The following is a 25567-nucleotide window of genomic DNA, read 5'->3' as shown; positions in this document are numbered from 1 at the left end:
TTAAGAGGAATTCTCTAGACCTTTTTTTTCTTTTTGTCTTCCATGGTATTGATGTTTTTGGTATATATAGTTTCAGTGTAATGTATTATTTCATAGATGCTACTTAAACAATTTATCCTTTTACTAAATCAATATCTTTTTGTTTTTAAGGTGGGTCATGATAACTGGGTACGTGGAGTTCTGTTCCATTCTGGGGGGAAGTTTATTTTGAGTTGTGCTGATGACAAGACCTTACGTGTATGGGATTACAAGAACAAACGATGCATGAAGACCCTCAATGCTCATGAACACTTTGTTACCTCCTTGGGTATGTACGTGTTATGAGGTTTCTGAACAATTAGAATTTGGAGTGCCAGACATAACAAGTTTTACGTAACCATGTGGACTTTTCCAGGTAAGAAATGACCATGTGCTTTCAGGGCAAAATAGAGAAGGGCAGGTTAAAAGTTTTAGAATCACTACTATTTGTTTTAAATTCTCCTTTCCTTAACTTTCTCTCCATTATTAGCCTTATAATTTAAAAAAAAAAATTCTCCATTGCACAACATTGGTTTTGGAAATTAGAATTGTTAAGAGGATACTTAACTCACCACTGCAGCGGGTAATTTTTTCTTCCCTACTAGTTTGTAAGTTTCTCTCAAGAAATCTTACTCAACTTTTCCCTCTGGCAGGTGTATATTGTCATATACTAGGAACTCAGGAATTGTATTTAAGTTTGATAAATCGTATTTAAGTTTGATTCTCAGTATCATCTGGACTTGAATTTAGAATTTAAAATAGTAATTACAGTAAAATATAATACAGTAGGGTATGATGGAGCTAATAATGAACATAAAGCCTTAGTAAAATGAGGCTAATGCCAACCTTACAGGATTGTTTCAAGGACTTAGTATGAATATAAAGCATCAGTATTTGCACGTTTCTCTTGGCCCTGGGGGTCTCAGGAAGCAGGACTACACATAACCTCTGCCAGGAGTCCCTCAGGAAGCAGGGCCACACATAGCCCTGCAAAGAGAGTGCAGCGAGGTGAGTTGCTCAGGATGCACCTGAGATTGGGGCTGCCACCTAGGGAGGTGGGCAACCAGAAACCAGACACAAAGATCTGGGACTTAGCGTACGCACTAAGCAACTTCATTCTCTGAAAGCATGTATTATATATGTTTTAGCTAGCTGTAAACCCCGCCCGTTACCTTCCTGTCTCCTAGGCAACCCCATAGGAAGTCTGTGGTTTGTGGTAAAGCCTTGCAAATTCTTGCTGACACAGTCTTTTGCATTCTTGCTGACCTAGGCTCAGTCCTGTATGGCAACAGTGACTCCATCTTATGGACACATCAATATGTGTTCACCTTCATTTTCCTCCAAGTACTAAGCCTGGAACGTAGTTCAATAAATGGATATTTTGAGACTACCCTTATTGTTGGATTTGAGCCCTGTTTAGGATGGTGTAGGCATTTTTATTGTGTTGCTAATATAGGATTTAATCTTTGAGTCTCAGTTTCCCTAACTCAGTTGGTAAGATTGATACCTTCTAAGGGTTTGGGTATCTGTGGATAGAAAAACACGGATAGTCGTGGCACTTGGACCTGCGTATTTTGTGGCTTGTTAAAAATTGTATCTGGCTCAGTTTGATTCTAAAATGAGCCTTTTCTTTTTCTTTCAGATTTCCACAAGACGGCACCCTATGTGGTTACTGGCAGTGTAGATCAAACAGTAAAGGTGTGGGAGTGCCGTTGATTGAGTCTCATTTGGCCCCTCCTCCCTTTTTTCCTCTGGATGCACTCTGACGATACCATGGTTACCCCATTGAGCTCTGTTTAAATAAATATTGTCCTTTCATGTAAATTATTCTGGATGTAGATTGAGCTTATTAAATGTTACACACAAAGTATTCATGCATGGTGAATCCAAATTGTATACTGTAAATTTACATACGTTGTCTAGAAGTACCATAGGGTTTAAAAACCTGGGCTGGCATTGGTCACACCAGGCCTAAGAAGGCAGAAGTTGAATAAATTGAACTAGGGCACTAAACTTAATAGTTGACAGTGTCATTTTATGTTGGATTATTAATTCCTGTTTTTCTTTCTGCTATCTGCTGGTGCCTGCCCTGACTTGATGGCTTCATTTGGGGAGAAGTGGTGGTTATTAGGGCTTTTTCTGAAATGTGTATCTATATAACATCACTTAAGTGTGCTTAATAAATCTTCTTTAAGGATGTTAGATAATAAGGTTACAATTCAAAATCTTCTGAACCATCTATGTAATTAATGGGGATTACACATTGGAATTTTTGTCATGACACATTTGCCAAATCAGTAGGATACATTTGTTTTGGCAGCCTATGAAGCAAAGGCTAGTGGTATATTTATATAAAAAAATGACTGTAAATTTCAAGAAAAATGTCAGCAGCTAATAGCAAATCATTTCTTTTATTTGGGTCTCAGTGCTTTGTAAACAGGTCAAAAAAACACTATCATACTTTAAGCTTCTATTTTACACATTTTACATATTTCTAGTTGTTTTCTCCATACTGTTAGACTGTATAGTGATGTGACTTCCAACTAGAATTTAATCTTTCCATTGAGTATGTCATGGTACAAATCACTATTTGTTTTTGATGTCTTTTAGGGATGTGCAATGTGCATTACTTAATGAGAAAAATATTGGAAAGGTTATATTTGCCCATTTTAAAGGAGTGGGGGAAATACAGCAGTTTGCTTTTCAACATGAAACTGATATCAATTTGAACTGTATTTTACTTGCAAGTTTAAAAAGTAACAGGGTTTAATGGAGCGTGCATAAAAATGTACTGTTTTCTCACCTTTTGTTTATATATAAATGTTTATAAGTATATGGGCCTATCTGTAAGTGGATACGTCTGTATATGTATATCACACACATGCAACCTCCATGTCTTTGGGTCCTCCATTTTTGAAGAAGTGCTAAAATGTACAAGTAGAATAAATCTTGCTGTGGAATACCATTCTTTAGAACAAACCCTTTTTGATTGTATGCTTCTGAAAACTAGGTCTGACTCTGTGGGGATTTTTCCCAGCTAAAGGGAAGTCACTTCCATTATTTCCCCTTCTAATTTGGCCATTCAGCATTTTACACATCCCTGATATATTGTATATTTTGTTCCAAAGTTACTACAAGTAGGTTTAAGAGAATTTTTATCCCTGATTTTTAGAACACTATTCCATTATCATTAATAAAGAATTCCATTGCTTAGCTAACAAGGTTTTTTTTTTAAAGAAAGTCGTTTGTAAAGTTAACAGAACAATGAAATAACGATGACAGTTTAATAGATAAATTTATTCTGAATTGCATTTTATGCATTTATGTAATATGTGATTTTTTAAATGTCCCTTTTAGTATTTAATGGAAATTTGGTTCCTGAAAAAGACAAAGGGTGAGAGTTAACGTCCTGTAGATACACACACAGAGAATAGGCCATATATTAACTAGAAGCAGCTTTATGTCTAGCTTGTGTCTTTTTGTTTGCTTATTTGTTTTTTATAATTCCTGAGAGATGTCTCTGGAAGAAAAAGTGTTTTGAGAACTAATGGCTATTTTTGAGGACAAAAATTACATCTTAAGCTAATTCCTTAAATACAGTAGATTAACTTTCAGGACAATATTGCCTAACAACCCTGCTTACGTTAAGAAGTCTTTTCCCCCCGCACCTCTGCAAAACCCCCCCCCCGCCCCCCCGTTCTGACTGGATTTTTCTACAAAAGCTATGGAAAATATCTTTGTTCTCATTTGCTGCTATTTTCTGTCCTGTTTTGAGAAATATAAATACATAGAAATGGTGCATCTTAACGTTTTGTTTGTACCTGTATAAATGTCTTGTATTTTAATTCATTTTTAGCATGTAGCAACATGAATTGTTTAAGGGTAAGCCACAACATCTAGAAATTACTCATAGACATGAACAATAAAAGAAAAAATGGTACCGATGTAGAAGGAAACACAGCTGCTGTCCACTGGGTTTCTTCCCCTGCAGCATACAGTGACTTTTGTTGACAAAGGAGGAGAAACAATTACTCTGTAAACAGTTATCCTTACTTGGGAGATTGCCACAGCCTGCTGCTTAGTTGAGTTACCAGACATCCTCCATTTAAGAAGCAGCAAACATTGAATCTCAGGGATGGTCCGCAACTGGATCCAAGTGTAACAAGCCCTGTTTGAATAATGAAGGGGGGGGTAGGGGAGAGCGATCCATCTACAGTCTGGAGTCAGATTTGCAAAGGTTTCCTGCACTGTTGTTTGACACTGCCCTGTTGATGCCCTTTCTTAATTTGTGTCCTCTGTTTTCTCTGTGTGCTGTCTAACCCTGTGCCTTGCCTGGGATAAGGACAATGATGAGGTTACTGGTTTGGATTTTAAGTAGAGTACTTTATTAATTGGTTTAGAGGTTCACTGCTGCTTTGTCACTTTCTTAAATTGGCCGCTTAATGTAAGAAATAAAAAGCTGGTAGAATTACATCCTCAGATGATTATTGACTGTGTGTGTGTGTGTGTGTGAAAACAGACATTCCAGTGCCACCCTAATAAAACATGCCCAAGAAATCCTAGCTGCACTCTTGAGAGTGCAAGCCATGGAAACTGTGGATTAAGACATTGCTTGGAAAATAGTTGCTTTTTGACACAGCATCTTGCACTTTAGGAGACTTAAGACCATCCTGTTTTGTCTATGTGTAGTGTGACCAATGGTGTGCCCAGAGCACTACTCAAAATCACTAGTGTTAGCAAGTCATCCCGGGCTGGGGAGCGCTTGCTGTAGTCTTTTGGAATCTTTGGCTTTAGATTCACCAAGCCCAGTCTCCTTACTGTCAGTGCCCTGCTCTCCTGTTTGCCTCCTTTTGTTTCTATGTGAACTTCCAGGTAATATCACTCATTAAATAGTTTTTTAAAAATTTATTTAAAGAAAACTATTTAAAAGTTTGTTGACAGTGGTGGCTTGATAATCCTTAAGCAACTGAAGTTAATTGTTGAAGGAAAAGGCACTTAAAATGGTTACTTTTTCTGCCCAGCTGTATATAAGTCCAATGTGTTAATTAATCTAGATGATGCAAAGAATCTCCTGGTAGAGAAGCGACATGTACAAAGTTGGTGGAAAAAGGTTTCGGTCTTTTCTTTCCCAGTGGGGGTTGGGGGGGTGGGCAAGCTGGATTTGCAAGTCACAACTGGACTGAACTGGCCTTTTTATCTTTCCACTATATCATGTAAGTAGCTGCTTTCTTGTCCAGCCTATCCTTCAGGCATTCCTAAAGCTCACCCTGAAGATGTTAGAAACAAACACAAAATCTTCGAGTTAGAAGTTGATCCTGACACTGACATGAAGGCAAGCATTGATTTCATATGAACGTTGCAGAGGTGGTAATTGGAGAAAACAGTTCCCCAGAGTGTAAGAGTTAACTGAAGATATTGACACAATTTAAAAAAATCAGTAAAGGAATGTATATAATATTGCTCTTGTGTTTTACAGTAAGATTTGTTGCTCTCAGACTGTGTAAAACAAAATTTATTCATGTTTTCTGCATATTAAAAAATCTTATTGTACCAATTGGTAAACTATTAAATGCCTATAAAACAAGATGTGATACTTTTATTTTTATTTTTTGGTCTTGTGCACAGATAAGTCCTGATATGAAGTGGCACCAGTCATGAAGTAAAACACATTGGTTGTAGGGTGGCAGGGCCTTGATAGAAAGCTTCACTGGCTTTGCTGGCTCTTTCCCCGTTTAGAGGAGGGAGTGCCACTGTAGGGCTCTTACAGTGGAGGGCTTGCACAGAGCAGGCTGGGTTGGGCATCTATATCCCTTGCCTCCCCTCTAGCAGCCCATTCTGACAGTGACCCTAGCTGCTGCCAGAGAGCTGAAGCCAGAAGTGGCCTGCCTGTCACAGCCTTTACATCACCCTCTCTTGTGGGCAGAGCCCAGAGATAAGGCCCTATCCTTGTTCTGTTAATGAATGAGCCTCTTATCCTGCCCAGTGGTATTGGATTCATGAAGATCCTTAATTCTGTTTTCAGTTTTGGTTGAAACGTACTACAGTAAGGTGTTCATCCTTGCCCTGAAGCTCCATGGCTTCTTTGTACATGTCAGCCATGTCCTGCCTCTTATCCCCAGACTGCTGCTTAGCTAGTGACTTCAGGGCACCTATGAAGTCTCCAGTCTTCTTTAACGTAGAAAGGACAGATGTAAAGTGATGGAGCTTCTTACGGCCCAGCTGTTTTCCTGCTTCCTATTGGGAGTAGCCTCCCCCAAAGTGGGAAGGTGGGCCCAGAGCAACAAAGTAATTTGTCTGAAGTGAGGGTGATGGGGCCTGGCCACTTTCCCGAGGGGTAGAGTTCTAGCTTTAGTATTGCTATCCTAAAATGAGGTCAGCTGTTCAAAGCCTATTGAGTAGCTCATTGGTGTGTCACACAAATCACACCTCCTTCCAAGATTCATGGCTATGTCTGTCCTTTGGTGTAGGGTGAGGGACAGGAAAGTGGAAGACATGGGGGAGAAATAGCGCTGCATCCTTGATGTGGCTGCTCTGTCTCTGCTTAGTCTTTGGTGAAACCTGACTTGAGTGCAGGCAATTCTCAACTGCCGATGTAGGAGAGCAGTTCTCAGTGTGTGTTAACAAGCCCTCCAGATGATTCTGATGCAGACTCAAGTTTGAGAACCAGTGATACTAAATGGTTGAACTCACCAAAGAAATTTGGGCAAAAGTCACTAGTCCCTGGGCCTCACAGCTGGGATTTGAATTCAGATCTCTCCTCTCTTTTACTTTCACTTTGAAATGTGCAATTTCTTCCTTTGTGAATATTTTGTATGGTCATTACTCCTACTTCATCACCTGGCCCTCTTTCAATGAAAGTGGAGATGGAGGGACTAGGGGAGGGAAGATGCCTGACATTTTGAATGCCTGTTAGGTACCAATGCTTGATACACACACCCTTATTCTCACAATACCCCGTTGGTGGATATTAGTGCATTTTGTGTCCAGGAAAAGAGGCCCACTCACGTGAGGTGGGGTCACATACCAAAAGCATTACAGCTCACTACAGGGTGAGCTGGGACATGAAATGCACTTGCTCTTTCCCTTACCTGGTTCTGCTTGTATAACATGTCTTATTAGCTATTTAAGGAAGAAGACATTCTTGACACCTTTTAAACAATTTTTTGTCTGTTTTAAGAAGGCAGGGCAGATCCATCCCATCCGTGGGCCCCTCCCTCTCTATCACATTACATCCACTGCTAACCCCATTGTGGGAAGCCTATTAGGAACGGAGTGGAGGTAGGAAGGCCAGGAAGAAGCAAGAATTAAGTTGCCAAACCCGCTTATCTTAGAAAGGCTCCTCTATATGAAGTGACTCTTCTCAGGGTGATTGTGTCCTGACTGGTCCGCATCTGTGTCTGTTCTGTTCTTTAAAATCAGTGGATTACTTCCTTAATCACTTCCACTTGAAGATGGCCGCCTGTCTTCTGTAAGTGTCCTGATTTGATTTGGTTGTTTAGACCCTGGCAGTGAGAAAATACTTGGACCACATCAGGATACCTTAGTCTCAGCCGTAGGATAGAGGAATTTCTCTCAATACTAATTATAAATTATTTAACAGTGATAGTTGGGAGGGTGGGGGAATGAACATAGAAGGTACAACCTCAAAAGGTTATTCTGTAGAGTAACAAGGGAAGAAAAAAATTATAAAATATGCACATTAGAAGAAATCCAAACACGGAAGAAAAATGAAGTTGAAAGTGAAAGATCACAGTAGAGGCTGTGGACAGAGGTGGGGTAGCTCATGCAATTCAATGAGACTCAGTTTTCCATTGTGAGTAGCTTCCTGCCCACACTGAGCCCATAACCTAGCACATGCCAGTTCTCACACTAAGCTCTCCTAGATACCACTATTTGCCCTTTTTTAAAAAACTGAAATCTTTGGGCCGGCCCAGTGGCGCACTGCTACAGTGCGCCGCTTGGGAAGCGCGGCGGCGCTCCCGCCCAAGGGTTCGGATCCCACATACAGACTGGCCGCTCACTGGCTGAGCGAGGAGCGGGGGCAACACCGAGGGTTGCGATCCCGTAGCCGGTCCCGGTCCGGTACGGGCGCAACACTGAGGGTTGCGATCCGTTGCCGGTCACGAAAAAAGACAAAAAGACAAAAAAAAAAAAAACAAAAAAAACCGATGGCACCTTGTCACTTGGGTTGTCAAAAGGCATCTGACAGCAGCCGAGGGTTCGGATCCCACATACAGACCGGCCGCTCACTGGCTGAGCGAGGAGCGGGGGCAACACCGAGGGTTGCGATCCCGTAGCCGGTCCCGGTCCGGTACGGGCGCAACACTGAGGGTTGCGATCCGTTGCCGGTCACGAAAAAAGACAAAAAGACAAAAAAAAAAAAAACAAAAAAAACCGATGGCACCTTGTCACTTGGGTTGTCAAAAGGCATCTGACAGCACTAATACGCTTAAGGGACCGACCAGGAAAAGTGGGCCTCTCGGGTGACTAGTAGGCACAATGGTAATTAAACCCAATCCATCTCAGCTTTACATGCTGGCCCCACTTGGAGAAGTATGTGAAACATGTGACCCATGTTCTCTGGATAAAGAAAGGCCAGAGGAGAGCACGTTTAGAACAGAACCATCAGATTGTAAAGGAAACTGTTGGTGGCAGGCAGTGAGGAGCAAATCTGAGGCTTAAATAGTCAAGGCATTGATAGCTATCCTTGGGTGTCACTTAAAAGAACATCTCGAGGTCAGGGACATCTTTTTTTCCAGTAGGCTCAGGAAAATTAGCAGACATTAGGGTTGGAATTTTTTTTTTCTTTTCAGAATTTGCAAGACACAAAGGACTTTCTAAATGTTCAAAAAGCAATTCAAGTATACATGAGGCCAAGGCCCTGCTAAGTAGCTGCCACCAGCTGCAGCGGGACTTATACTTCCCTTTCCTTAGAGATAGGCCCCTCCACACACCCACTCCCACTCCCAGGTTCTGCCCCTCAAGTCCACTTAGGTAGGTCCCCCTCCCCCTCATCTCATTAGCCCCCCAGGAGAGCTGAGCTAGCTCTAAAACACACCATTGTGGCAAACTTCAGACACTCCTCCACCCTTCTAGCACCCCACGTTTTCTGGTGAGTGCTACCCGATTCTCCCACCTCAAGTGGAGAGACAAGGGCAGGTGCCTAGCCAGTTGGGTGTTCAGTGACCTAACAGGTCCAGCATGCCCAGAACTTGGGTCCCCACCTCTTAGCACCCCTCCTCCACCTGCTGTCACTCCAACCCTTTTTCTCTCCTGTCCCCAATGACAGGTGACTTTCATCTGCCACACTCCGGAGTCCAGTGACTGACAGCCAGGTAACCCCCAGCTGAGTGCCTTTGATTCCAACCCCTGTCCTCCCACTTGAGTGACATTATAAACCTAACCTTGAATTTAACCTAATTTACACATATTCATCCCCAGAAACATGTCTGACCACAGCCCTCACAATCAAATGACACTGGGTTACAGAACACACAGGTTAGTCTGGGGCAGAAGGTTTCAAAAACTCACTTTATTCCAATGTGAAATGAAGACGTGATGGTTTAAAAACAAGAAAAAGTTCTTGATCAGCTGTGGGGATGCTTTGCTTGCTAGTTTACGCCCACTCCCTTTGAAACAAGGTATTTGGACAGACCATACCCATAAGCAGCTCTCTGCAAAGCCCCAGGCAGAGGCCCCAGCCCGGACACAGCTCCCTCGGGCTCCCAGGGTGGCAATCTCCTCCTCGTCAGGCCTCTAACAGCAGGCACAGAGAAGCAGCACAGACAGGCAGGGGAGAGGAAGCAGCTGGGGCCTGTGGGGACCCACCTGGCCTCACCCAGGGCTACTCTCTGTCAAAGCTGCTTGTGTCAAGAACCAGGTAGAGAGTGGGGCTCCACAGAGAGGTGACGATCACTCCTGTTATCTGGTAACTTTTCCCCAGGATCCATGATTCAGTCCTGGTTCCCCCAGCCCCTCACCCACCCATCCCCACTGTGCGTTAGGCAGCTAAGGTTAAAATGGGGAGAAGGATACATTCAGACTGTAGGCCCCAAGGTTATACCCATCTGGGGTGCAGGGAGCAGGGAGGCATGTCAGAGCCTGTGGCAGTGCCTCCTGCTGGGCCCAAAGGCAGACAGGCTGGGGCTGGGCCCACACATGTCTGGAAGACAACCATGGACACCCCTTCCCCTCACCCAGGAGCTACAGCCAGGCCAGGCTCAATCACAATTAGTAAAGCTGCTGCAGTTCTCATCTTGCCACAAAACTAAAGTGCACCCCAATCCTCCAGTCTTGCCACAGAGCTCTGGCTCCCCATCCCAGGACACAGGAAAGACCTCTGTCTTTTTTGGCTTAAAACCTGGACTTAAGCCAGGTTAGGCCTGGGGGTAGTGGCAGCAAAAGCAGCAGCCATAATGTCAAACATACAAATGACCTGAGAATTTCATCTGTACATCATCCACTCGGAACTGACTAGGGGCTATGTACAAATTAGGAAGGACGGATCAAGACACTCACGGGCATGGACACACTCGTACACACCTGCTCGAAGATGGGGGGGCCTGAGGGGCACCAGCCCCCCAGCTGGGAACTGATGCCCACACACTCCATTCACTTGTCTTCAATTAGGCCTCTGCATCGTATATTCATTGAACCAGTGCAAAAACATCTTTTAGGGGGCAGGCAGGCCAGGCTGGGGTCCCAGGAGGATGCTGGGGTTAGGGATGGGGTTGGAACATGGAAGAAGAGGGACTTGCTTCCTCTCCTGTTCTACAGGGGGCGTCCCCTTCTCCTGGAGTCTGGATCACTGGGTAATGGGGCCGCTGACTGTACTGTCGTTCCCTGTCTATTCCTGCAAGCTCGGGGAAGAAGGGTCCTTGGTAGCCGGGGGCTGGGAGCCCATGTCATCTGGGGCTGCCGCTGGCTCAGGCTCAGTGGCCATGGGCTCCTCAGACTTATCCCTGTTTTTGCTGGCCTCCTGGAGCTGTTGTCGCCGCGCCACCTCGGCTTTCAGATTCTCCAAGTCTTTTTGGCTGAGTAGAAGGGGGGAGTAGGTGTCAGAGTGGGCCTGGGCCATCCACCACCCTACTGGCTTTGGTTAAACTTGCACGTGGGACAAGATTAGGCTCTGTGCTTTATTCAGTAAGGCACATGTGTGGAACAAGCGCTTCCCTCCCCAAAGCAGAAAGGTCCCTAAGTGCTGCAAAAGTAAGGCCCTGTGCACTTCATCTGTTCAAATCAGCTGCACACTCTGGCCTCTCCTACACATGAGGGGTGGAAAATGGCAGTGGGGCGGGGGGCGGGCAACAGGGAAGTGAGGGCTCAGAGGCAGCTGTTTGTGGGAGCCCACATCCCCGCACTGGAGCAGGAGGCAGCCAGAGAAAGGACGTGGCCAGTGTTCGGGTACTGATGTGGAAGATCGCCATGACACATTGTTAAGTAAAAGAGAAGCCTATGTGCGTGGTATGCTACAATTCTGTGTAAACAGAAGGGAGAAAAGGATTGCTGCTACGTATCCGCTCACTTAGGCATAGAGTACTACTGGAAGGGTTCACAAGGAGCCCTTCATCACTGGCTACACCCTTCGACTTCGAGCCATGTCAACATATATATTGCACATTTGAAAATACCAAAAACTCAAGGCCGACTTCCAGGTGGGGGTGGGTGCGGGAGGCCTCACCTGAGAGGAATGAAGAGGATGCCGTTGATGACGTTGAGCTGTTCCAAGACACTGGCCATGCTGGGGGCTGTGAACTGAGAGGCGGCGGGGAGGAAGAGTCCGTGAGCGCACTGGGAGTGGGGTTGGGACCCCACCGCGCCCAGGGACGTACCTTGAGGGGCGGGATGTTGGCGCTGGAGCCATTGCGGTAGATCTCGTTCATGGTGCGCTGCAGGGCCACAGCCTGCTGGGTCAGGCACTTGAGGTACTCAGAGCTCTCCTTGGTCTTCTCGTGGTCTTCACCCAGCTACGGGGGAGAGGGGCAGAGGAAGGAAGGGATGAGAGCTGGCCCGGCCCACAGCCCCAGCTCCACCGCCAGCCCCTGCCCAGCCCACCTGGGTCTTGTAGATGGTGTAGCCCTCCTTCTCGTGCTGCAGTGCTGACCGGAACTCTGCTTTGCTCTCGTAGACCCGGGCAACAAGGTGGTGGCTGTGGAGAGGCAGGCGTGTGCGGGTGAAGGAGGGACGTAAGTAGGATGGGGCAGGGGGCTTGACCGGGGGGTTGGGGTGGCATCTCCTCTAGATCCCTCCCTGGAATCAACTCGAGGGGAACAAGTCCAGGGCACAAGTTGGTGGAGGTTGAGAAAAATTTCCTCAGGAGTCAGATGAAGACAGCACACTGGATCCCTCCCCTGCCCACAATCTGAGTGCTCCCTGGGACCCTGTGGCCCTGGGTGTCTGGGCCTGTGCAGCCTCACCTGAGGGCCACCTTGAGGGCCTTGGGCCCGTGGTACTTGGTGCTGACGGCCAGCGCGTTCTCCAGGAAACGCAGCGACAGGTCGTACTCCATCACTCCGTGCAGCACCAGCCCGATGTTGTTCTGGGGGCAGTTGGGAGGGCCTTGGTCAGCTCCCGATGCCCTGAGATGGAGGCTGGTCCCTGCTGCCCCCCTCCCCGGCACTCACGTCCAGCAGTGCCATCTCGGGGTGGTCTTCCCCAAACACAAGCAGCATGAGGTAGCGGGCACGGTACAGCAGGCTCAGGGCTGTGGACAGCTGGCTGCTGGCAAAGCAGTACAGGGCCAGGTGCATCTGCAGGACAGACACGACAGGTCAGGGAGGCTGCAGGGCGCCCCCTCCCTGTGCAGAGCCATCCCTGGAGACTACTCACATATTCCTGGATAGTATTGGGGTGCTCAATGCCCATCACTCGCTCGCTCATCAGCACTGCCTTCTGTTGGTTACTCAGGGCCTGGGGAGAGTGGGGGTGTTGATCCTAGGGTGGGCACCACCCCTCACCCAGAGTCCACCTGGCCCTGGATGCACAAGCAGCCACACGCAGTGCAGCTCTAGACGCTCGGCCTTGTCACTTCTGGCTGCACTTTCTATTTTTACTTTGCACAAAGGCGGAAGAGGGGTCAGCGTCAGTTGTGACCATGTTTGTCTATGTCCCCTGAGACCTTTTAAAAATCTCGTCTTAAGCTTTCTTCCCCTTGGTAAAATCAATGCAAATACGTACACAAAAATCTGAAACTGTACTAAAAACGAAATATTAATATGATGTCTTAGGATCCTATGTTAAAAAAATGTTTTAGGGCCGGCCTGTGGCTCACTTGGGAGAGTGTGGTGCTGATTACACCAAGGCCACAGATTTGGATCCCATATAGGGATGGCCGGTTGGCTCACTGGGTGAGCGTGGTGCTGACAACACCAAGTCAAAGGTTAAGATCCCCTTACTGGTCATCTGTGAAAAAAAAAAAAGTTTTAATAAAACCCCACACGTACACAAAAGAAAAAAACAGTCCCTTTGATTGAAGCGGGAATGGGGAGCCTAAAGCACGCTGAGCCCTGAAACAGCCTCTTGAAGCCCTTGGGGCCAGACAAAATGGTCTGACCAGCACAAGGCCACAAGATGAATAGTTAGAGACCACAACAGACACCTCCTAGCAGCTCCCGCAGGGCACATGCTGGGTATTGGGTAAACTTCTGACTCATGCAATCTCAGAATGTCCTTGCCAACGTCCCTGGGAGGGAAGGCCACATCACTTCCACTTTATCCACTACCTGGGAGCACAGGAGGCTCCTGAGTGTCCCAAGGACACTGTTATCGAGGGAAGGAGCTGGGGGGGATAGGATGAGCGACTCTCCAGGATCTCCCTGGACTCTGTCTGCTTCTCCCAAGGTGAGTAGCATCTTAGGCCCTGGGTGAGGGGCTCCAGTCCCTTCACACACCATCCTCCAACGCCAAGCCCAGGCCCCAAGGCCTTTGCTGACATAGCCCAGAGGGTGCTCAAGGCCCACCTCGGCGTAGTCGCCCATAATGTAGTGGAGACGGGCAAGGAGGCGCAAGCAGGCGCAGATCTCCACGTGCATGGCTCCGTACACGTTGTTAAAGAGGTTCAGGGCCTCGTTGATGAGCTCGCAGCCCTCCTTCAGGAAGCCTGCAGGGCACCCCCAAGGGTGGCAAGGTCAGGGCCAGGCCGAGGGAAGCCCCCCAGACCCCAGCCCCACCTAGCCACGCACCCTGCTGTACTTTGGCCTGCCCACTCTGGAAGAAGTGGAAGGCATCTGAAGCTTTCGGGTTGACATGCTTGACCACGGGGAAGATGTTGAGCACATCCTCCTCAGTGAATGCGGGCTTGTGGCGGCTGTCGAAGCTGTACTCCTTCAGCAGGATCTGGGGGAGAGAGCCCAGCACCCACGAGCAGCCTCAGCCCCAGGCCCAAACAGCTAACATTCCCAACCCACCGTGTCTGGAGACTGCCACCACGAGAAAGCCACCTCCCCCCGTGGCCCTGGCCAGGAGGTGGGGGCCCATGGAGCTGGGGCACAGCAGGGACATCATGAACTCCACCCACCTGGATCCCAGTTTTCAGGGAGATCTCCCGCAGCAGCGTTATCTTCTGTAGGCCGTAGGTCTCCACAGCCTGGTCCACGGTCTCACTGTGGGGGAGCAGCCAGGTGGGCCTGGGCAGCCCAGCCTCCGCTCCACTCCCTGCCCCCAGCGCACCTCCCACCCCACCTTCCACTGCCCCAGACACGTGCCCCTCCACGGCTCCTCCCTCCACACTCTCCCCCTGTTCCGTGGCCCTGTGACTACAGTCCCCACATGTCTGGACCTCTTCGTCTCCTTATCCCACTGGTGTGATGAGTGCCACCCACTCACGCACCAGTCGAGGTTGAAATCAAAGTAGTTCTTGGCCTCCTGGCAAATGTTTTTCCAGAGCTCCTGGGGCGTCATGACAGCCCACGCTGTGTTATCCGCAGTCCCTGGGGGCCGGTTTTTCCTCCTCTTGTTCCTCTTCTTGGAGACCAGCTCATCAGCAGGCAGGTGGGCCACAGGGTTGGGATAGGAGCTCAGGAAGCAGTTCAGGAAGTGGCTGATGGCGGCTGAGAGGCCTGAGAGCTCGACTCCCTGTGAGGGAGGTTTTGACCAAAGTCACCAGGGCCGCAACCCAGAGCTCTTCTCCAATGCCCCAGACCACCCAGGGAGGCCCTGGCCAGGCTGGGGAGATGAGTACCTGTAAGTACGTCTTAAAGATGTGCTTGGCAGAGCGGGTGATTAGTTCTCCAATGCCAATTTTCTGAAAGAATTTGAAAAGGAAAGTCTTGGCCTGGCCCCAGTCTCTATCTCAGCCCTCTCCGACTCGTGGCCCACCCAGAACACCACTCACGTAGATGTGGTCCAGCTGGTCGCGGGCCGGGCTTTGGAGCACCAGGTCCAGCACCTTGCCCAGGTAGCGCATGTTGATGCCACGCTGGCGCATCACCTCAGCCAGCGTGGCTCCGTCCATGGGCAGCACCGCATGGTCTGTGCAGTCCTTCACCTGCAGGCTACAGTGGGTCAGGCTCTCCAGCCCAGTGGGCCCTCTGCTTCTAACCCCCTGTTCTTCCCAGGAGCTCACACCAGCCTGGGGCCCTGAGTGGAGGAGGAGACTAAGACCAGCTCCCAATCAGCAAAGAGGGAGGGAGACAAAGCAGCAGCAAGGATGTGAGAACCATTCCTGAACCTTCCACATGAGCATAGCAAACAGGAGAGCGGTCACCCCTTCCACAGAGAGTAGGGCCCAGGGACGTGGGTGAAGAACTAAAAAGCCCAATGGGCAGCTCAGGTCCTCCTTGACCACATGGAAGGAACACGAGTGACCACTTGTGGACCAAGCTTTACTCCCACCCCAATGTCCTGAGCCTTGGAAGCTCCATATCTGATATAAGTATACCCCCCTGCCCTGACCTCACGGCTGCCTGCCCCAGCAGGTAGCGAGCACCCGTCACCCAAGGGGCTTAGGCTCAGAGGACAGGAACCTGCCATCTAGTTCCCACCCCATCCCCCAGCCCACTCACCACCCGGGGCTCAGAGGCCACACCCAGACCCCAAGCCACGAGCCCACATGGTGGGCTTGGCCAGGTCTCCCTGATCTCTCAGGTTCCCCATCTGTAAAACGTGCCTGACTTTAGGTCAGGAGGAGAGTCACACATGCGAAGGTTCTGTAAGCTCTCAGAGTCACGACACCACCCTCAGGGCAGCCCCCCGCCCACCCCTGCAGCCTTTTCCTCACCAAACCGGGGATCTGGCAGGAAAGCAGGAAGGCAGCTGCATCTTTCAGCAGCTGCTTCTGGTCCCGAACTTCATCCTGACAGGACTCAGGGAAGCGAACCCCTGGAGGGGGGAGAGCAGAGAAGCTGAGCCAGGCGGGAGGGGGACAAGGGGGACAAGACAGATGCCTACTAGGGTGGCAGGGGCAGTGCTCAGAGGGGTGGACAGGCCCCGAGCAGCCCCATCACTTGCCTGGTGAGAAGATGTCAGGGTTGAAGCGGATGTCAAAGGCCGTGCTGCTGATGGAGCCCACTGCCTTGCATGCATTGCAGATCACCTCCCGGCTCCGAGGGTCTGCTGTGGAGACACAGCCGATGAGAGACAGCCCCAGTCCACCATGGAGGGGGCCTGGGCTGCCCCAAGCCTTGCCCTCCAGCTCCTTATTGAGATGTCTGCCTGCTCTCTCGGTCTGGGTCCTGGGCCACCCCTGGCAAGGACCAGCTGCCCGGGCAGGCTGGGGGCTCCTGACACTCACTGCAGCCCCACCTGTGCTGTCGTCTGAGGCGATGGTCTCTGCCAGCTCCTTCACCTTGGCCAGGCCGCTAGCACTGCTGCCCTCCTCCTCACTTCCTGTCTCAGGTTGCTGGGGGTCTCCAGACTTGGAGTCTGGGGAGGGAGGACGGCCGTTTTCCAATGATGTGGGGGTCTCCATCTTGCTGGCTTTCTGCTGCATCAGCTGCAGGGCAGCCAGCTTCATGAAGAGGAGGTACCTAGAGCGCAGCAGCCGGGACAGAGTAGGAGATGGGAAGGGGCACCTGGAAGCACTGCTGGCCCATCAGCTCCCTGCTGGTGCAGGCCCAGAGCCAGACCCCAGGCTCCTGGCTGGCTGAGGTTAAGGCCTGTTGGAGCTGGACACCCCGCAGGCATGGGGACACACCCTGCTCAGTGTGCAAGTGTCGGTGTACACATGCATATGCCAGTCCACAACTCCTCCAGACAGTGGCAGGTCACAGTGAAAACCAAGATCTCCCCAGACATGAAGAAGACAGCTGGGGAACACGGGGGATGGGGGAAGAGTAGCTCACCCTCCAGGCTAGGGCTCTTCACAGTGACAGGAACGCCACTGGTGTTTTGAAGAGAGTTATTCATGGTGTGGGACGACTGACATGGCCAACTCCTAAGCACTAAATGCAACAGCACCCAGACCCTGTGTCTGCCGCCTGGCCTAGTACAGTGACATTCAGAACCACCCCAGCACAATTTCCAAATGCTCCTTAGAACAGCACCACTTTGGGCCGGCCCCGTGGCGCACTCGGGAGAGTGCGGTGCTCCTGCCGCGGGTTCAGATCCTATATAGGAATGGCCGGTGCGCTCACTGGCTGAGCGCGGGGCAGGTGACACCACACCAAGGGTTGTGATCCCCTTACCAGTCACGAAAAAGACAAAAAAAAAAAAAGAACAGCACCACTTTGGCTGCGAGTCACTGGTTTGGCTGCTCGCTGTTTTGCAACCAATTTAAAGCCCCTGGATTTCTGCGTTTGGGAACCTGACATCACAGCAGGTGAGGGATGGGGATGGGGTCTAGCAAATGGGGCCAAAGCTAGCCCTTCTTCCCTCCAAAGCTTCTCCCTTCAAGGATCCAGCCCCAGAACCCCAGATGACACCACCTCTTGGTGGATACAGCAGGCCCCAGTCCCGGCCTTGCGGCGGCTGCTCCTCACCTGTGCTCTACGAAGGCATCCACCAGCTCCTGACGCAGGCAGCACAGCTTGTGCCTGTGGGCGCGGGGGAAGCCGGCCCGGGTGCACTCCTCAGGCAGCTCCTCGCCGGGCACGGGCAGGAAGTTGAGGTCCGGGGGGAAGGTGCGCAGTAGGTCGAGGATGTAGTGACGCCCGTCATTGCCAATGATGCCCTTGCACTCAACCGAGGAGCACAGCTCCACCTCCTCATCACGGTCATTGAGCACCCGGTGTCGCAGGATCTTGAGGGGCCGGCTTGTGCGCTCCAGCAGCTCTAGGTACCGTGGGTGTGACACCACAGTCTTGCCAAAGTCAATGGAGCCATAGATGACGCTCTGCTCCTGGTCCCGCTCCAGGATGCCAGGAATGATGGACTGGGCTGTGACACGGTAGCCACGGTAATCCACCACCACCGTCCCCAGCGTGTACAGCCCCTCCACGTCCACCGCATTGTACGTGCGCACGCCGTTCAGGTCATTGGTAGGTGCCACATAGGCTGCTACGTCCCCACCGAAGTCCTTGTAGTGGTCGCGGACATCAAAGCCAAGGCTGAAGAAGATATTGTTCCAGATGAACATCTGCATCTTGGTCTCTTCACTGGGGTTGATGGCCATCACATTGCCGTCAATGACCGCCATGGCACCCCGCGTGGCTGCTGCAGTGAAGTCACTGTGCACCTGCGAGAGCCAAGGTTGGGAGGGTGAGAGAGGCCTCACCCACAGAGCCTCAGGGTGCTTCCTGCCCCGGCCAAGCTCACCTAGATGGGGGAGGCAACCAGGCCTGCCTTGGGAGCCGAGGCACCCTACCCTCAGTTTCCTCATATTTTTTAGAAGAGGACAAGAAAACCATTTTTTGAAGAAACCAAATAAACATACCGACAGCAGAGCTCAATGATTAACAAACAATGTGAGGGCTGGAGCAGCTTTGGGATCTAACAGTTACGTGCCAGGTGAACTTGGACAGGTAACCTCTCAGACCCAGTTTTCTCATTTATAAAGCAGTGATGATATCACATAAATTAACACCCAGTGGCCCTTTAGATAGGTGTTTCTGTTCGGAAAACGCTGATTTGAGAATCAATCACATGTCCCTCGGAACAACAACAGGTGAGTCTACCAAAGACCTATCACAGCTTAGACTCTTTAAGGGAAAAAAAAGGAAAAAGAACCTCACCACTTTAAGACAATTAACATTTCTGCAAAGTTTTCTTTTTTTTTTTTTGTCCTTTTTTTTTGAGACCGGCCGCACCACGCTCAGCCAGTGAACGCTGTGAGCGCACCGGTCATCCCTATATAGGATCCGAACCTGCGGCGGGAGCGCTGCTGCACTCCAAGCGCCGCACTCTCCCGAGTGCACCACAGGCTCGGCCCTCTGCAAAGTTTTCAATGCTTAGTTATTTAAAGAAAATTTAATTAAAAGATATTTAGGAAGTATAAAATCTGCCAACATGTTCAAAGAACTTTAAAAAATGATCAAAGCTATATAAATAATACTGTAATGAAAAAAACCCAAAAAAACTGAAAAACAGCGATAAGAGCATCAATCTTTACAAGGTATCCAAAAGATCACGCCTTTAAAGCACCTGGCACAGTCAGTACCCAAGCAATTATAGCTCTTATTTGTACCATTATCATCCCTAGGCATTAAGACTGACTTTTCTAAAGTACCTATTTTTTCTTCATTTCTCCACCACAGTAACAGTACTAATAACTTTTAAAGCCAAGTCAAGGGCCGGCCCCGTGGCGCACTCGGGAGAGTGCGGCGCTGGGAGCACAGCGACACTCCCGCCGCGGGTTCAGATCCTATATAGGAACGGCCGGTGCGCTCACTGGCTGAGTGCGGTGCGGGCAACACCACACCAAGGGTTGCGATCCCCTTACCGGTCAAGAAAAAGACAAAAAAAAAAAAGCCAAGTCAGATGAAAGAGCTATGCAAATTTACTAACGCCCTAGAGGGGTCACAGCAAGCAGTCCCTGGGCAGGCAAGGGCCCCTGGCTGTTGGTGGGCGGGCGGCTGAATGGGTCTTGCCACTCAGCCCAGATGGGAGCCAGGGCCCTCTCCTTCCCACAGACTTCAAGTCTTAAAGAGGCCAGAAAAGGGAGGTACCCTGCAGGGTACCCTGATAGGCCTTCAGGGCAGCTGACAAGGCCGGGCCTGTCCCAGCTTTCTGCACTTTCCTGCTGTCCACAGGGAAACCATCCAGTGGGTGGCGGGTGGGCCTGAAGCAGCCAGTCAGCATGAGGGGCTGCGGGCACCTTGAATATGGCTCTTTCTCGAAGCAGCCGCTCAGGCAGATTCTTGCGGGGCAGTTCCCTCGTAGTCTGAAGCTCCTCGTTCCAGTCCCGGGTCTGCAGAGGGACCAGGGAGGGAGATGCAGGCTCAGCTGGTGCCCCATGACCTGCTCTGGCCAGTCCCAGAGACAAGCAGATGGAGCCTCCAGGAAGGCTCACAGAACCCAGCCTGGCACACAGGGTGGGGGTGGAGGTGGAGGTTCCCAGTGGGAACAGGACCAGGCTGCAGGCACCTGTCCAGGAATGTGCTCCTCGTAGCCCAGCCTCGAGGTGTAGGCGTCCTCTGCACGCACACAGTCCATGGCGTGCTCTGCCTGGGGTGCTGTCCAGCTGTACACCTGGAACGGGGTGGCGATCCTCTCGAATGGGTGGCGCTGGACCCTGTGGCAGGCAGGGGAGGGGGAGATGGGGCAGCCCGAGCTGAGAGCCCTGCCATGGCCCCATCTTCTCCAAAGGCCCTCACCTGCTCCAGCATTTTCCTGTCCCAAGATGCGTCCCTGGGGTCAGGCAGAAGCAATACAGACCCTCTCCTAGGGCTGCTGCCTCCTGCACTGGCTGACAGCTCCCTAAAGGGGGACTCCTGGGCACTGGGGGGTGAGGTCACAGTTTCTTTGGGCAAATGTGCTGCAGTTCAGGCTGGAGAGTTCAATCCCACACCTGTGTGTGGTGTGGACCAGGCAGGGGCACAGACAGGGCGAAGGCACTACCTTTTCTTCTGCAGCACAGCAAAGTTCTTCTTGAAAGTCGGGCTGATCTGGTTGAGCAGCTCCACTAGGGAATGGCTGAGGAAGCGAGGGCTGGCAGGTTTGGGGTTGAAGTGATAGGCTGTGGACCTGCAGGGAGAGGGTGGTCACTGGGCAGGGTCCCGAGTGGCAGCCCACAGACTTGGAACAGGTGAGCACACCACCAGGTGGCTGTGGAAGCCAGCAGGGACTCACTGGTTCAGGTAAAAGCCCCTCGTGGATGCGGTGATGCTGACTTGGCGGTCCTCGGCCGTAATCACAAACAGGTACATGAGGTCCCCATGCATCTTGCGGTTCCCCGGGGGCGGGTTCCAGCCGCTCATGGTGAGCACTTTCAGGCACTGCAGGGGCTGCAGGAATGGCCAAGCATGAGTGGGCCAGGCCTCCTGGTGGGGTGGGCCCCACTCTGCCAGGGACCCTCTTCCTCACTGCCCCCCAGGAGTCCCACCTTCCAGTCATGGTTCTGGGGCTGTAGGGGACACAACGGCCGCTCCCGGCTCCCTGGCAGGATGTACTCAGGTGGTGTGCAGTCGATGGGGTCCATCTCCAAGCCCTTCTTCCGCTTCCCACTGTCTGAGGGACCCGAGGCTGGTGGTCAGCCCAGGGCCGCCCGGAGCCACCTCTCTCCCCTTCTACCAGGTCTGGGCACCTTGGGCCCAGCCCCCTCCAGGCAGGGAGGCCTTGCCCTCCGTCCCATCCCTGGTCCCAATGCCTCCCGCACCTCCCAGGTCGCCGTCAGTGAAGACGCTCAGGAAGGACAAGGAGTTGCAGTCAACCCCATTGAAGGCATCAGACGGGTCCAGGCTCTTGAGCAGGTCTCGGACGTGGCGCACGTGGATGCGGGCTTCACGGACCGTGTACGGCTCTGTCGAGGGAGGGGGGTCAGGGCGTTAGCAGGGCCCTTTGCCCCAAACAACCCGCCCGACACAGCAAACCATTTGTGGCAGTGCTAATATGGGGGGGTCTTAATTTCCAACTTTGGGCTTCTGTTTTCAAATTCCACTATGAACACACAGGCTGTGGTTCTGGTGTCAACACACACACACACACACACACACGCACACACCTACACACGCCCTGCTTGCTGAAGGGCAGGGATCCTTGTTCGCAAAGAACCTTCTGCCAAATGTCTCTTGAAGCAAACACAGGCCTTGGGACCTCATGAAAGCCACCTGCTTTTGGTCCACTTGTGTCTAAGGTGTCACTAGCTCTCCTGTAGAGCTGCTGGTTCTGTTCCCAGCCTTGGTCCTGTTCACAACCTCGGTCCCGTCCTCCCAGGGCATTCCTCACTCAGGGGTGGCCTGAGGTCTTCCCAGGACCCCCGACTTCAACACTTCCCCCCAGTGTATGCTGCCTGGGACTTTAATGGCAGTTCTTTTGTGGGAGGGTGTTTCTGTGATTAACTGTGGGCATAGTCAAGTTACATTTGCTGTCAAACAAGCTGACACACCCTGGGAACCTCTGAGCAGCTCACCCCAGGGAACTCATGTCCAAGGGAACTTTGATTTTACGACCAAACCAATCCTGCCCCACCAGCTGATGGCTCTGCACTGGGCCCAACTTCCCAATTCAAGAGCTGTGAAACTTTTTAGTTTCCTTACAAGACTTAACATTATCTTTACAGAATTTGGGCTGATTTCAAGCCCTTGCTTAGGACTGTCTGCTTTTTTTTTTTTATAATCACAACTGTTTTAATCTGTGGGCACTGAGGAGGGTACAGGTGTGACGGCCCAAGAAGCAGACCGGTGTTCCAAGCCTGCCTCCATGCGTGTCTGTGACAGAGACCCCAGCAGGGGAGTGCAGTGCTGCAAGGCCCTGCCTGGGGGTCCTCCCCTGGCAGGCCACCTAACTTCTGGACCAACCTTCCACCACACGGAGCACCGAGCCCTCCTGCAGCCCCTCGACGCTACGCAGCTCTGAGAAGTGGTCCAGCATGTTGCCATCCAGGTGCAGCGAGAAACAGGTGCGATGACACGTGTCTTCACGGTCCATGAGCACCTGGTGGATCTCCTGCACCATCTCCTGGGGGGACACCTGCCAGAGAGAAGGCCCCAAGCACCCTGGTGAGAGGCTACCTGTTGGGGAGCAAGGACATACCCTCTGCCCCCAGCCCAATGTACCTACGTCCCTGGAATAAATGCATAAAATACTGTTTACCACTTTTGGGCTTTAAAATTCCGGCCCCTTCTCATACATTCCATGCCCATCTGTGTGTGTGTGCATGTGTGCATGTGTGTAGGACAAAGTCTGGCCCCACTGCCTTCGGGCCTGAACTATTCTTGCAGACTAAGAGCAATCCCTGAGCAGAGCAGTGGGAGATGCAAGAAAGGAGAGAAAATGTCAGTCAATCTCGTCTCCTCCCTTGTAAGGTTCCTGGGGCAAATGGCTTTTGCCTTCCAGAAATGGTGTTCAGGGGCCCAAGCCTATGGATACAGAGGACATAAAAAGGCCTTGCCTGGTTCCCCAATGAGTTATCAGCCTGTAAGACCTCCGGGTTGGCTCTGCCCTTGGAGACTACCCAATACCACCCTCCTCACTGACAGATGGTAAAATCACAACTCAGAGAGAGGTGACTTACCTGAGGGCACAGAGCAAAAGGCTGGTGAGTCCTGGGACCCCAACACTACCCAGCCACTACCATTCCTCTCCCCAAACAGCTGGCAGTCCCAGCTGGTAGCTGTCCTCTAGCAATGGGGCAATGACCTGAACCTGGACTCCACTCCCACATCCACCACACTAGCTGAGTGAACTCGGGCAAGGCATAGGACCCTTGGTTTCCTGCCTACAACACAGGGCCAGGACGAACATGGGCAAGGCTTGCCTTTCTGGCCTCGTCCTCCCTAGCAGCTCAGGCCCTGGTCCCCAGCACCCCATCTTACCTGCAGAGAGAAGGGCTCAATCCCAGGGGCCAGGATCTTCACAGAAAAGCCTGTGTCCTGAATGACAATGACTTCCTGTCCAGTGGTCTCATCTCCCCCCTCAGCCTCATCCAGCCCATTTTCCCTGGGCAGCTCGACTGCCCCCTCCTCCTTCTTCAGGCTCTCTGGGCAGTTCCCATTCAACAGCATGACTGATGGTGGCTCTGTGGGTGACAAAAAAGGAGCTGACTCAGATGGGCCTAGTTGGGGGGTGGAGAGGCTGTCTGCCTCAGCCCACCCAGGTGGGCATGTGCCCTATAGAATGGTGTCTGTGTGCCTAATCTGGACACCACAGCCCCTCTCACCCCCAGCACACCTGCAGGCCACCACCCTCCTTCCACATCCTGTGCCCTCCCTTCCCATCTGCTGCTCCACCAGTACAGCTTCCACTTGAGCATGCTTCCCAAACCACTCCTCCAAGGTCACCAGTGCCACCCTTAGGGACAAGCCCAAGGGGTTTCTCCAGCCTGAACACATCTGGCTTCTCAGCAGCACCCCATATCTCCACTCACTTCCTGCTGGCCAGTGTGACACTCTCGTCCCTCCTTCTCCAGCTCCATCCTCTTCCATAGTCCTGAGCTATGGGTGGTCTGGGCCCCAGCCTCTCTTCATTCTCCCCTCACCTTCTCCCAATACTCTCCCACCTAGCAGCCCACATGGCCGATCCTGGCCGCACTCAATCTTTTCAGACAAAGGAGCCAGATTCCTCCAAGGCATCAACGTGCTGTCCCTTAGGCATCACCCAAGACTCACCATCTCGCTGGGATGAAATTTACATCCTCCACAAACTGGCCCCTGCTCTGTGAAATCCCCCCACCTCCTATCTGGTCACCCAACCTAAATCTATACTCTGACCCATGGGACTCTGCTTCCACAGCCATGGCCCTGGTGCAGGGATTTCTCCTATTTCAAGTGTGCCACTCAGAACCTTTCTAATACAGTCATATGTCGCTTAACATGAGAAATGTGTCTTTAGGCGATTTTGTCATTGTGGGACGTATCTTTAGGCTATTTCATCATTGTAGGAACATCATAAAGTCACCTAGATGGTATAGCCTACTGCACACCTAGGCTATATCGTATAGCCATTATAATCTTATGGGACCACTGACCTATATGCAGTCTGTTGTTGACTGAAATGTCATTATGCAGCACATGACTGTAATCCCACTGCTCACAAGGTGCAAGCTTCATAGGCCAGCACTCTCAGGCACCAACTTAAAGTCAACCTCAGCTCCTGCTAGCTCCCGCGGAGCACCTGCCACATGGCTTCCCTCCTGCCTTGGGGCTTTTGTTTGTGCTGCCCTCATATACCATCCCCATCAGGCACTCATCCTCCAAGGTCTAGGAGAAACAAAAACTCTCTTCTTGAAAGCCTGCCCAAATGACCCCTGACGGCAGAATTAACCCCCACCCCCATACCCAGAAGACATGGCACCACCTCCCAGAGCAGTTGTCCTGCTGCATTCTGGTAGCCGTTCACACCAGCAGCTCTATCTTCTGCCTTCTTTCTTGCCCAGGCTCAACAAAAAGGCATTAAATTAATGCATTAATTACTTCAAACCTATAGCTAAGTCCAATATTTGTGAATAGCACCCAACTTACATGCTATGGGGACAAAGAGGGTGCAGGTGACAAAACCTTCCATTTCTACCCAGGCACTA

General features: G+C 50.9%; 2 protein-coding genes across 3 annotated transcripts in view; one reads left to right on the top strand and one right to left on the bottom strand.

Moving 5' to 3' along the window:
* Positions 1-5604, top strand: part of PAFAH1B1 (platelet-activating factor acetylhydrolase 1b, regulatory subunit 1 (45kDa)) — an 83395-nt gene extending 77791 nt beyond the window's left edge. For both annotated transcript variants that reach the window (XM_008572668.1, XM_008572669.1), the window contains 2 exons: positions 151-307; positions 1661-5604. In XM_008572668.1, coding sequence (XP_008570890.1) covers positions 151-307; positions 1661-1734 — 231 coding nt within the window. In that variant the 3' untranslated portion in view covers positions 1735-5604. The remainder of the gene's footprint in view (positions 1-150; positions 308-1660) is intronic.
* Positions 5605-9528: 3924 nt separating this feature from the next.
* On the bottom strand, positions 9529-24061 carry CLUH (clustered mitochondria (cluA/CLU1) homolog). Its single transcript, XM_008572667.1, has 25 exons — positions 23865-24061; positions 22848-23019; positions 21707-21850; positions 21434-21558; positions 21181-21335; positions 20950-21075; positions 20476-20623; positions 20207-20299; positions 17934-18628; positions 16759-16982; positions 16465-16566; positions 16235-16335; positions 15350-15502; positions 15197-15259; positions 14846-15090; positions 14534-14618; positions 14199-14352; positions 13977-14116; positions 12847-12927; positions 12642-12767; positions 12435-12556; positions 12073-12166; positions 11850-11984; positions 11699-11772; positions 9529-11051 (listed from the first exon to the last, which is right to left on the bottom strand). The coding sequence occupies exons 1-25, from the start codon at positions 24051-24053 to the stop codon at positions 10865-10867; spliced, it is 3933 nt and encodes a 1310-aa protein (XP_008570889.1). The 5' UTR covers positions 24054-24061; the 3' UTR covers positions 9529-10864.
* Between the last annotated feature and the right edge of the window lie 1506 nt (positions 24062-25567).

This window comes from Galeopterus variegatus, unplaced genomic scaffold, assembly GCF_000696425.1.
Source record: "Galeopterus variegatus unplaced genomic scaffold, G_variegatus-3.0.2 Scaffold817, whole genome shotgun sequence".
NCBI classification, from domain to species: Eukaryota; Metazoa; Chordata; class Mammalia; order Dermoptera; family Cynocephalidae; genus Galeopterus; species Galeopterus variegatus.
Note: the sequence above shows the minus strand (reverse complement) of the source record. Positions and strands in the feature narration are given on the sequence as shown.

Bases quoted from the DNA above. Each gene is read 5' to 3' on its own strand.
- CLUH (XM_008572667.1), bottom strand. From the start codon at position 24,053: ATGCTGTTGAATGGGAACTGCCCAGAGAGCCTGAAGAAGGAGGAGGGG. The intron at 16,567-16,758 runs GTGGGGCTGCAG...TCTCCACAGCAG, and splicing joins CGCCTCAGACGACAGCACAG to ACCCTCGGAGCCGGGAGGTG. The intron at 12,768-12,846 runs GTGAGTAGTCTC...TCTGTCCTGCAG, and splicing joins CCAATACTATCCAGGAATAT to ATGCACCTGGCCCTGTACTG.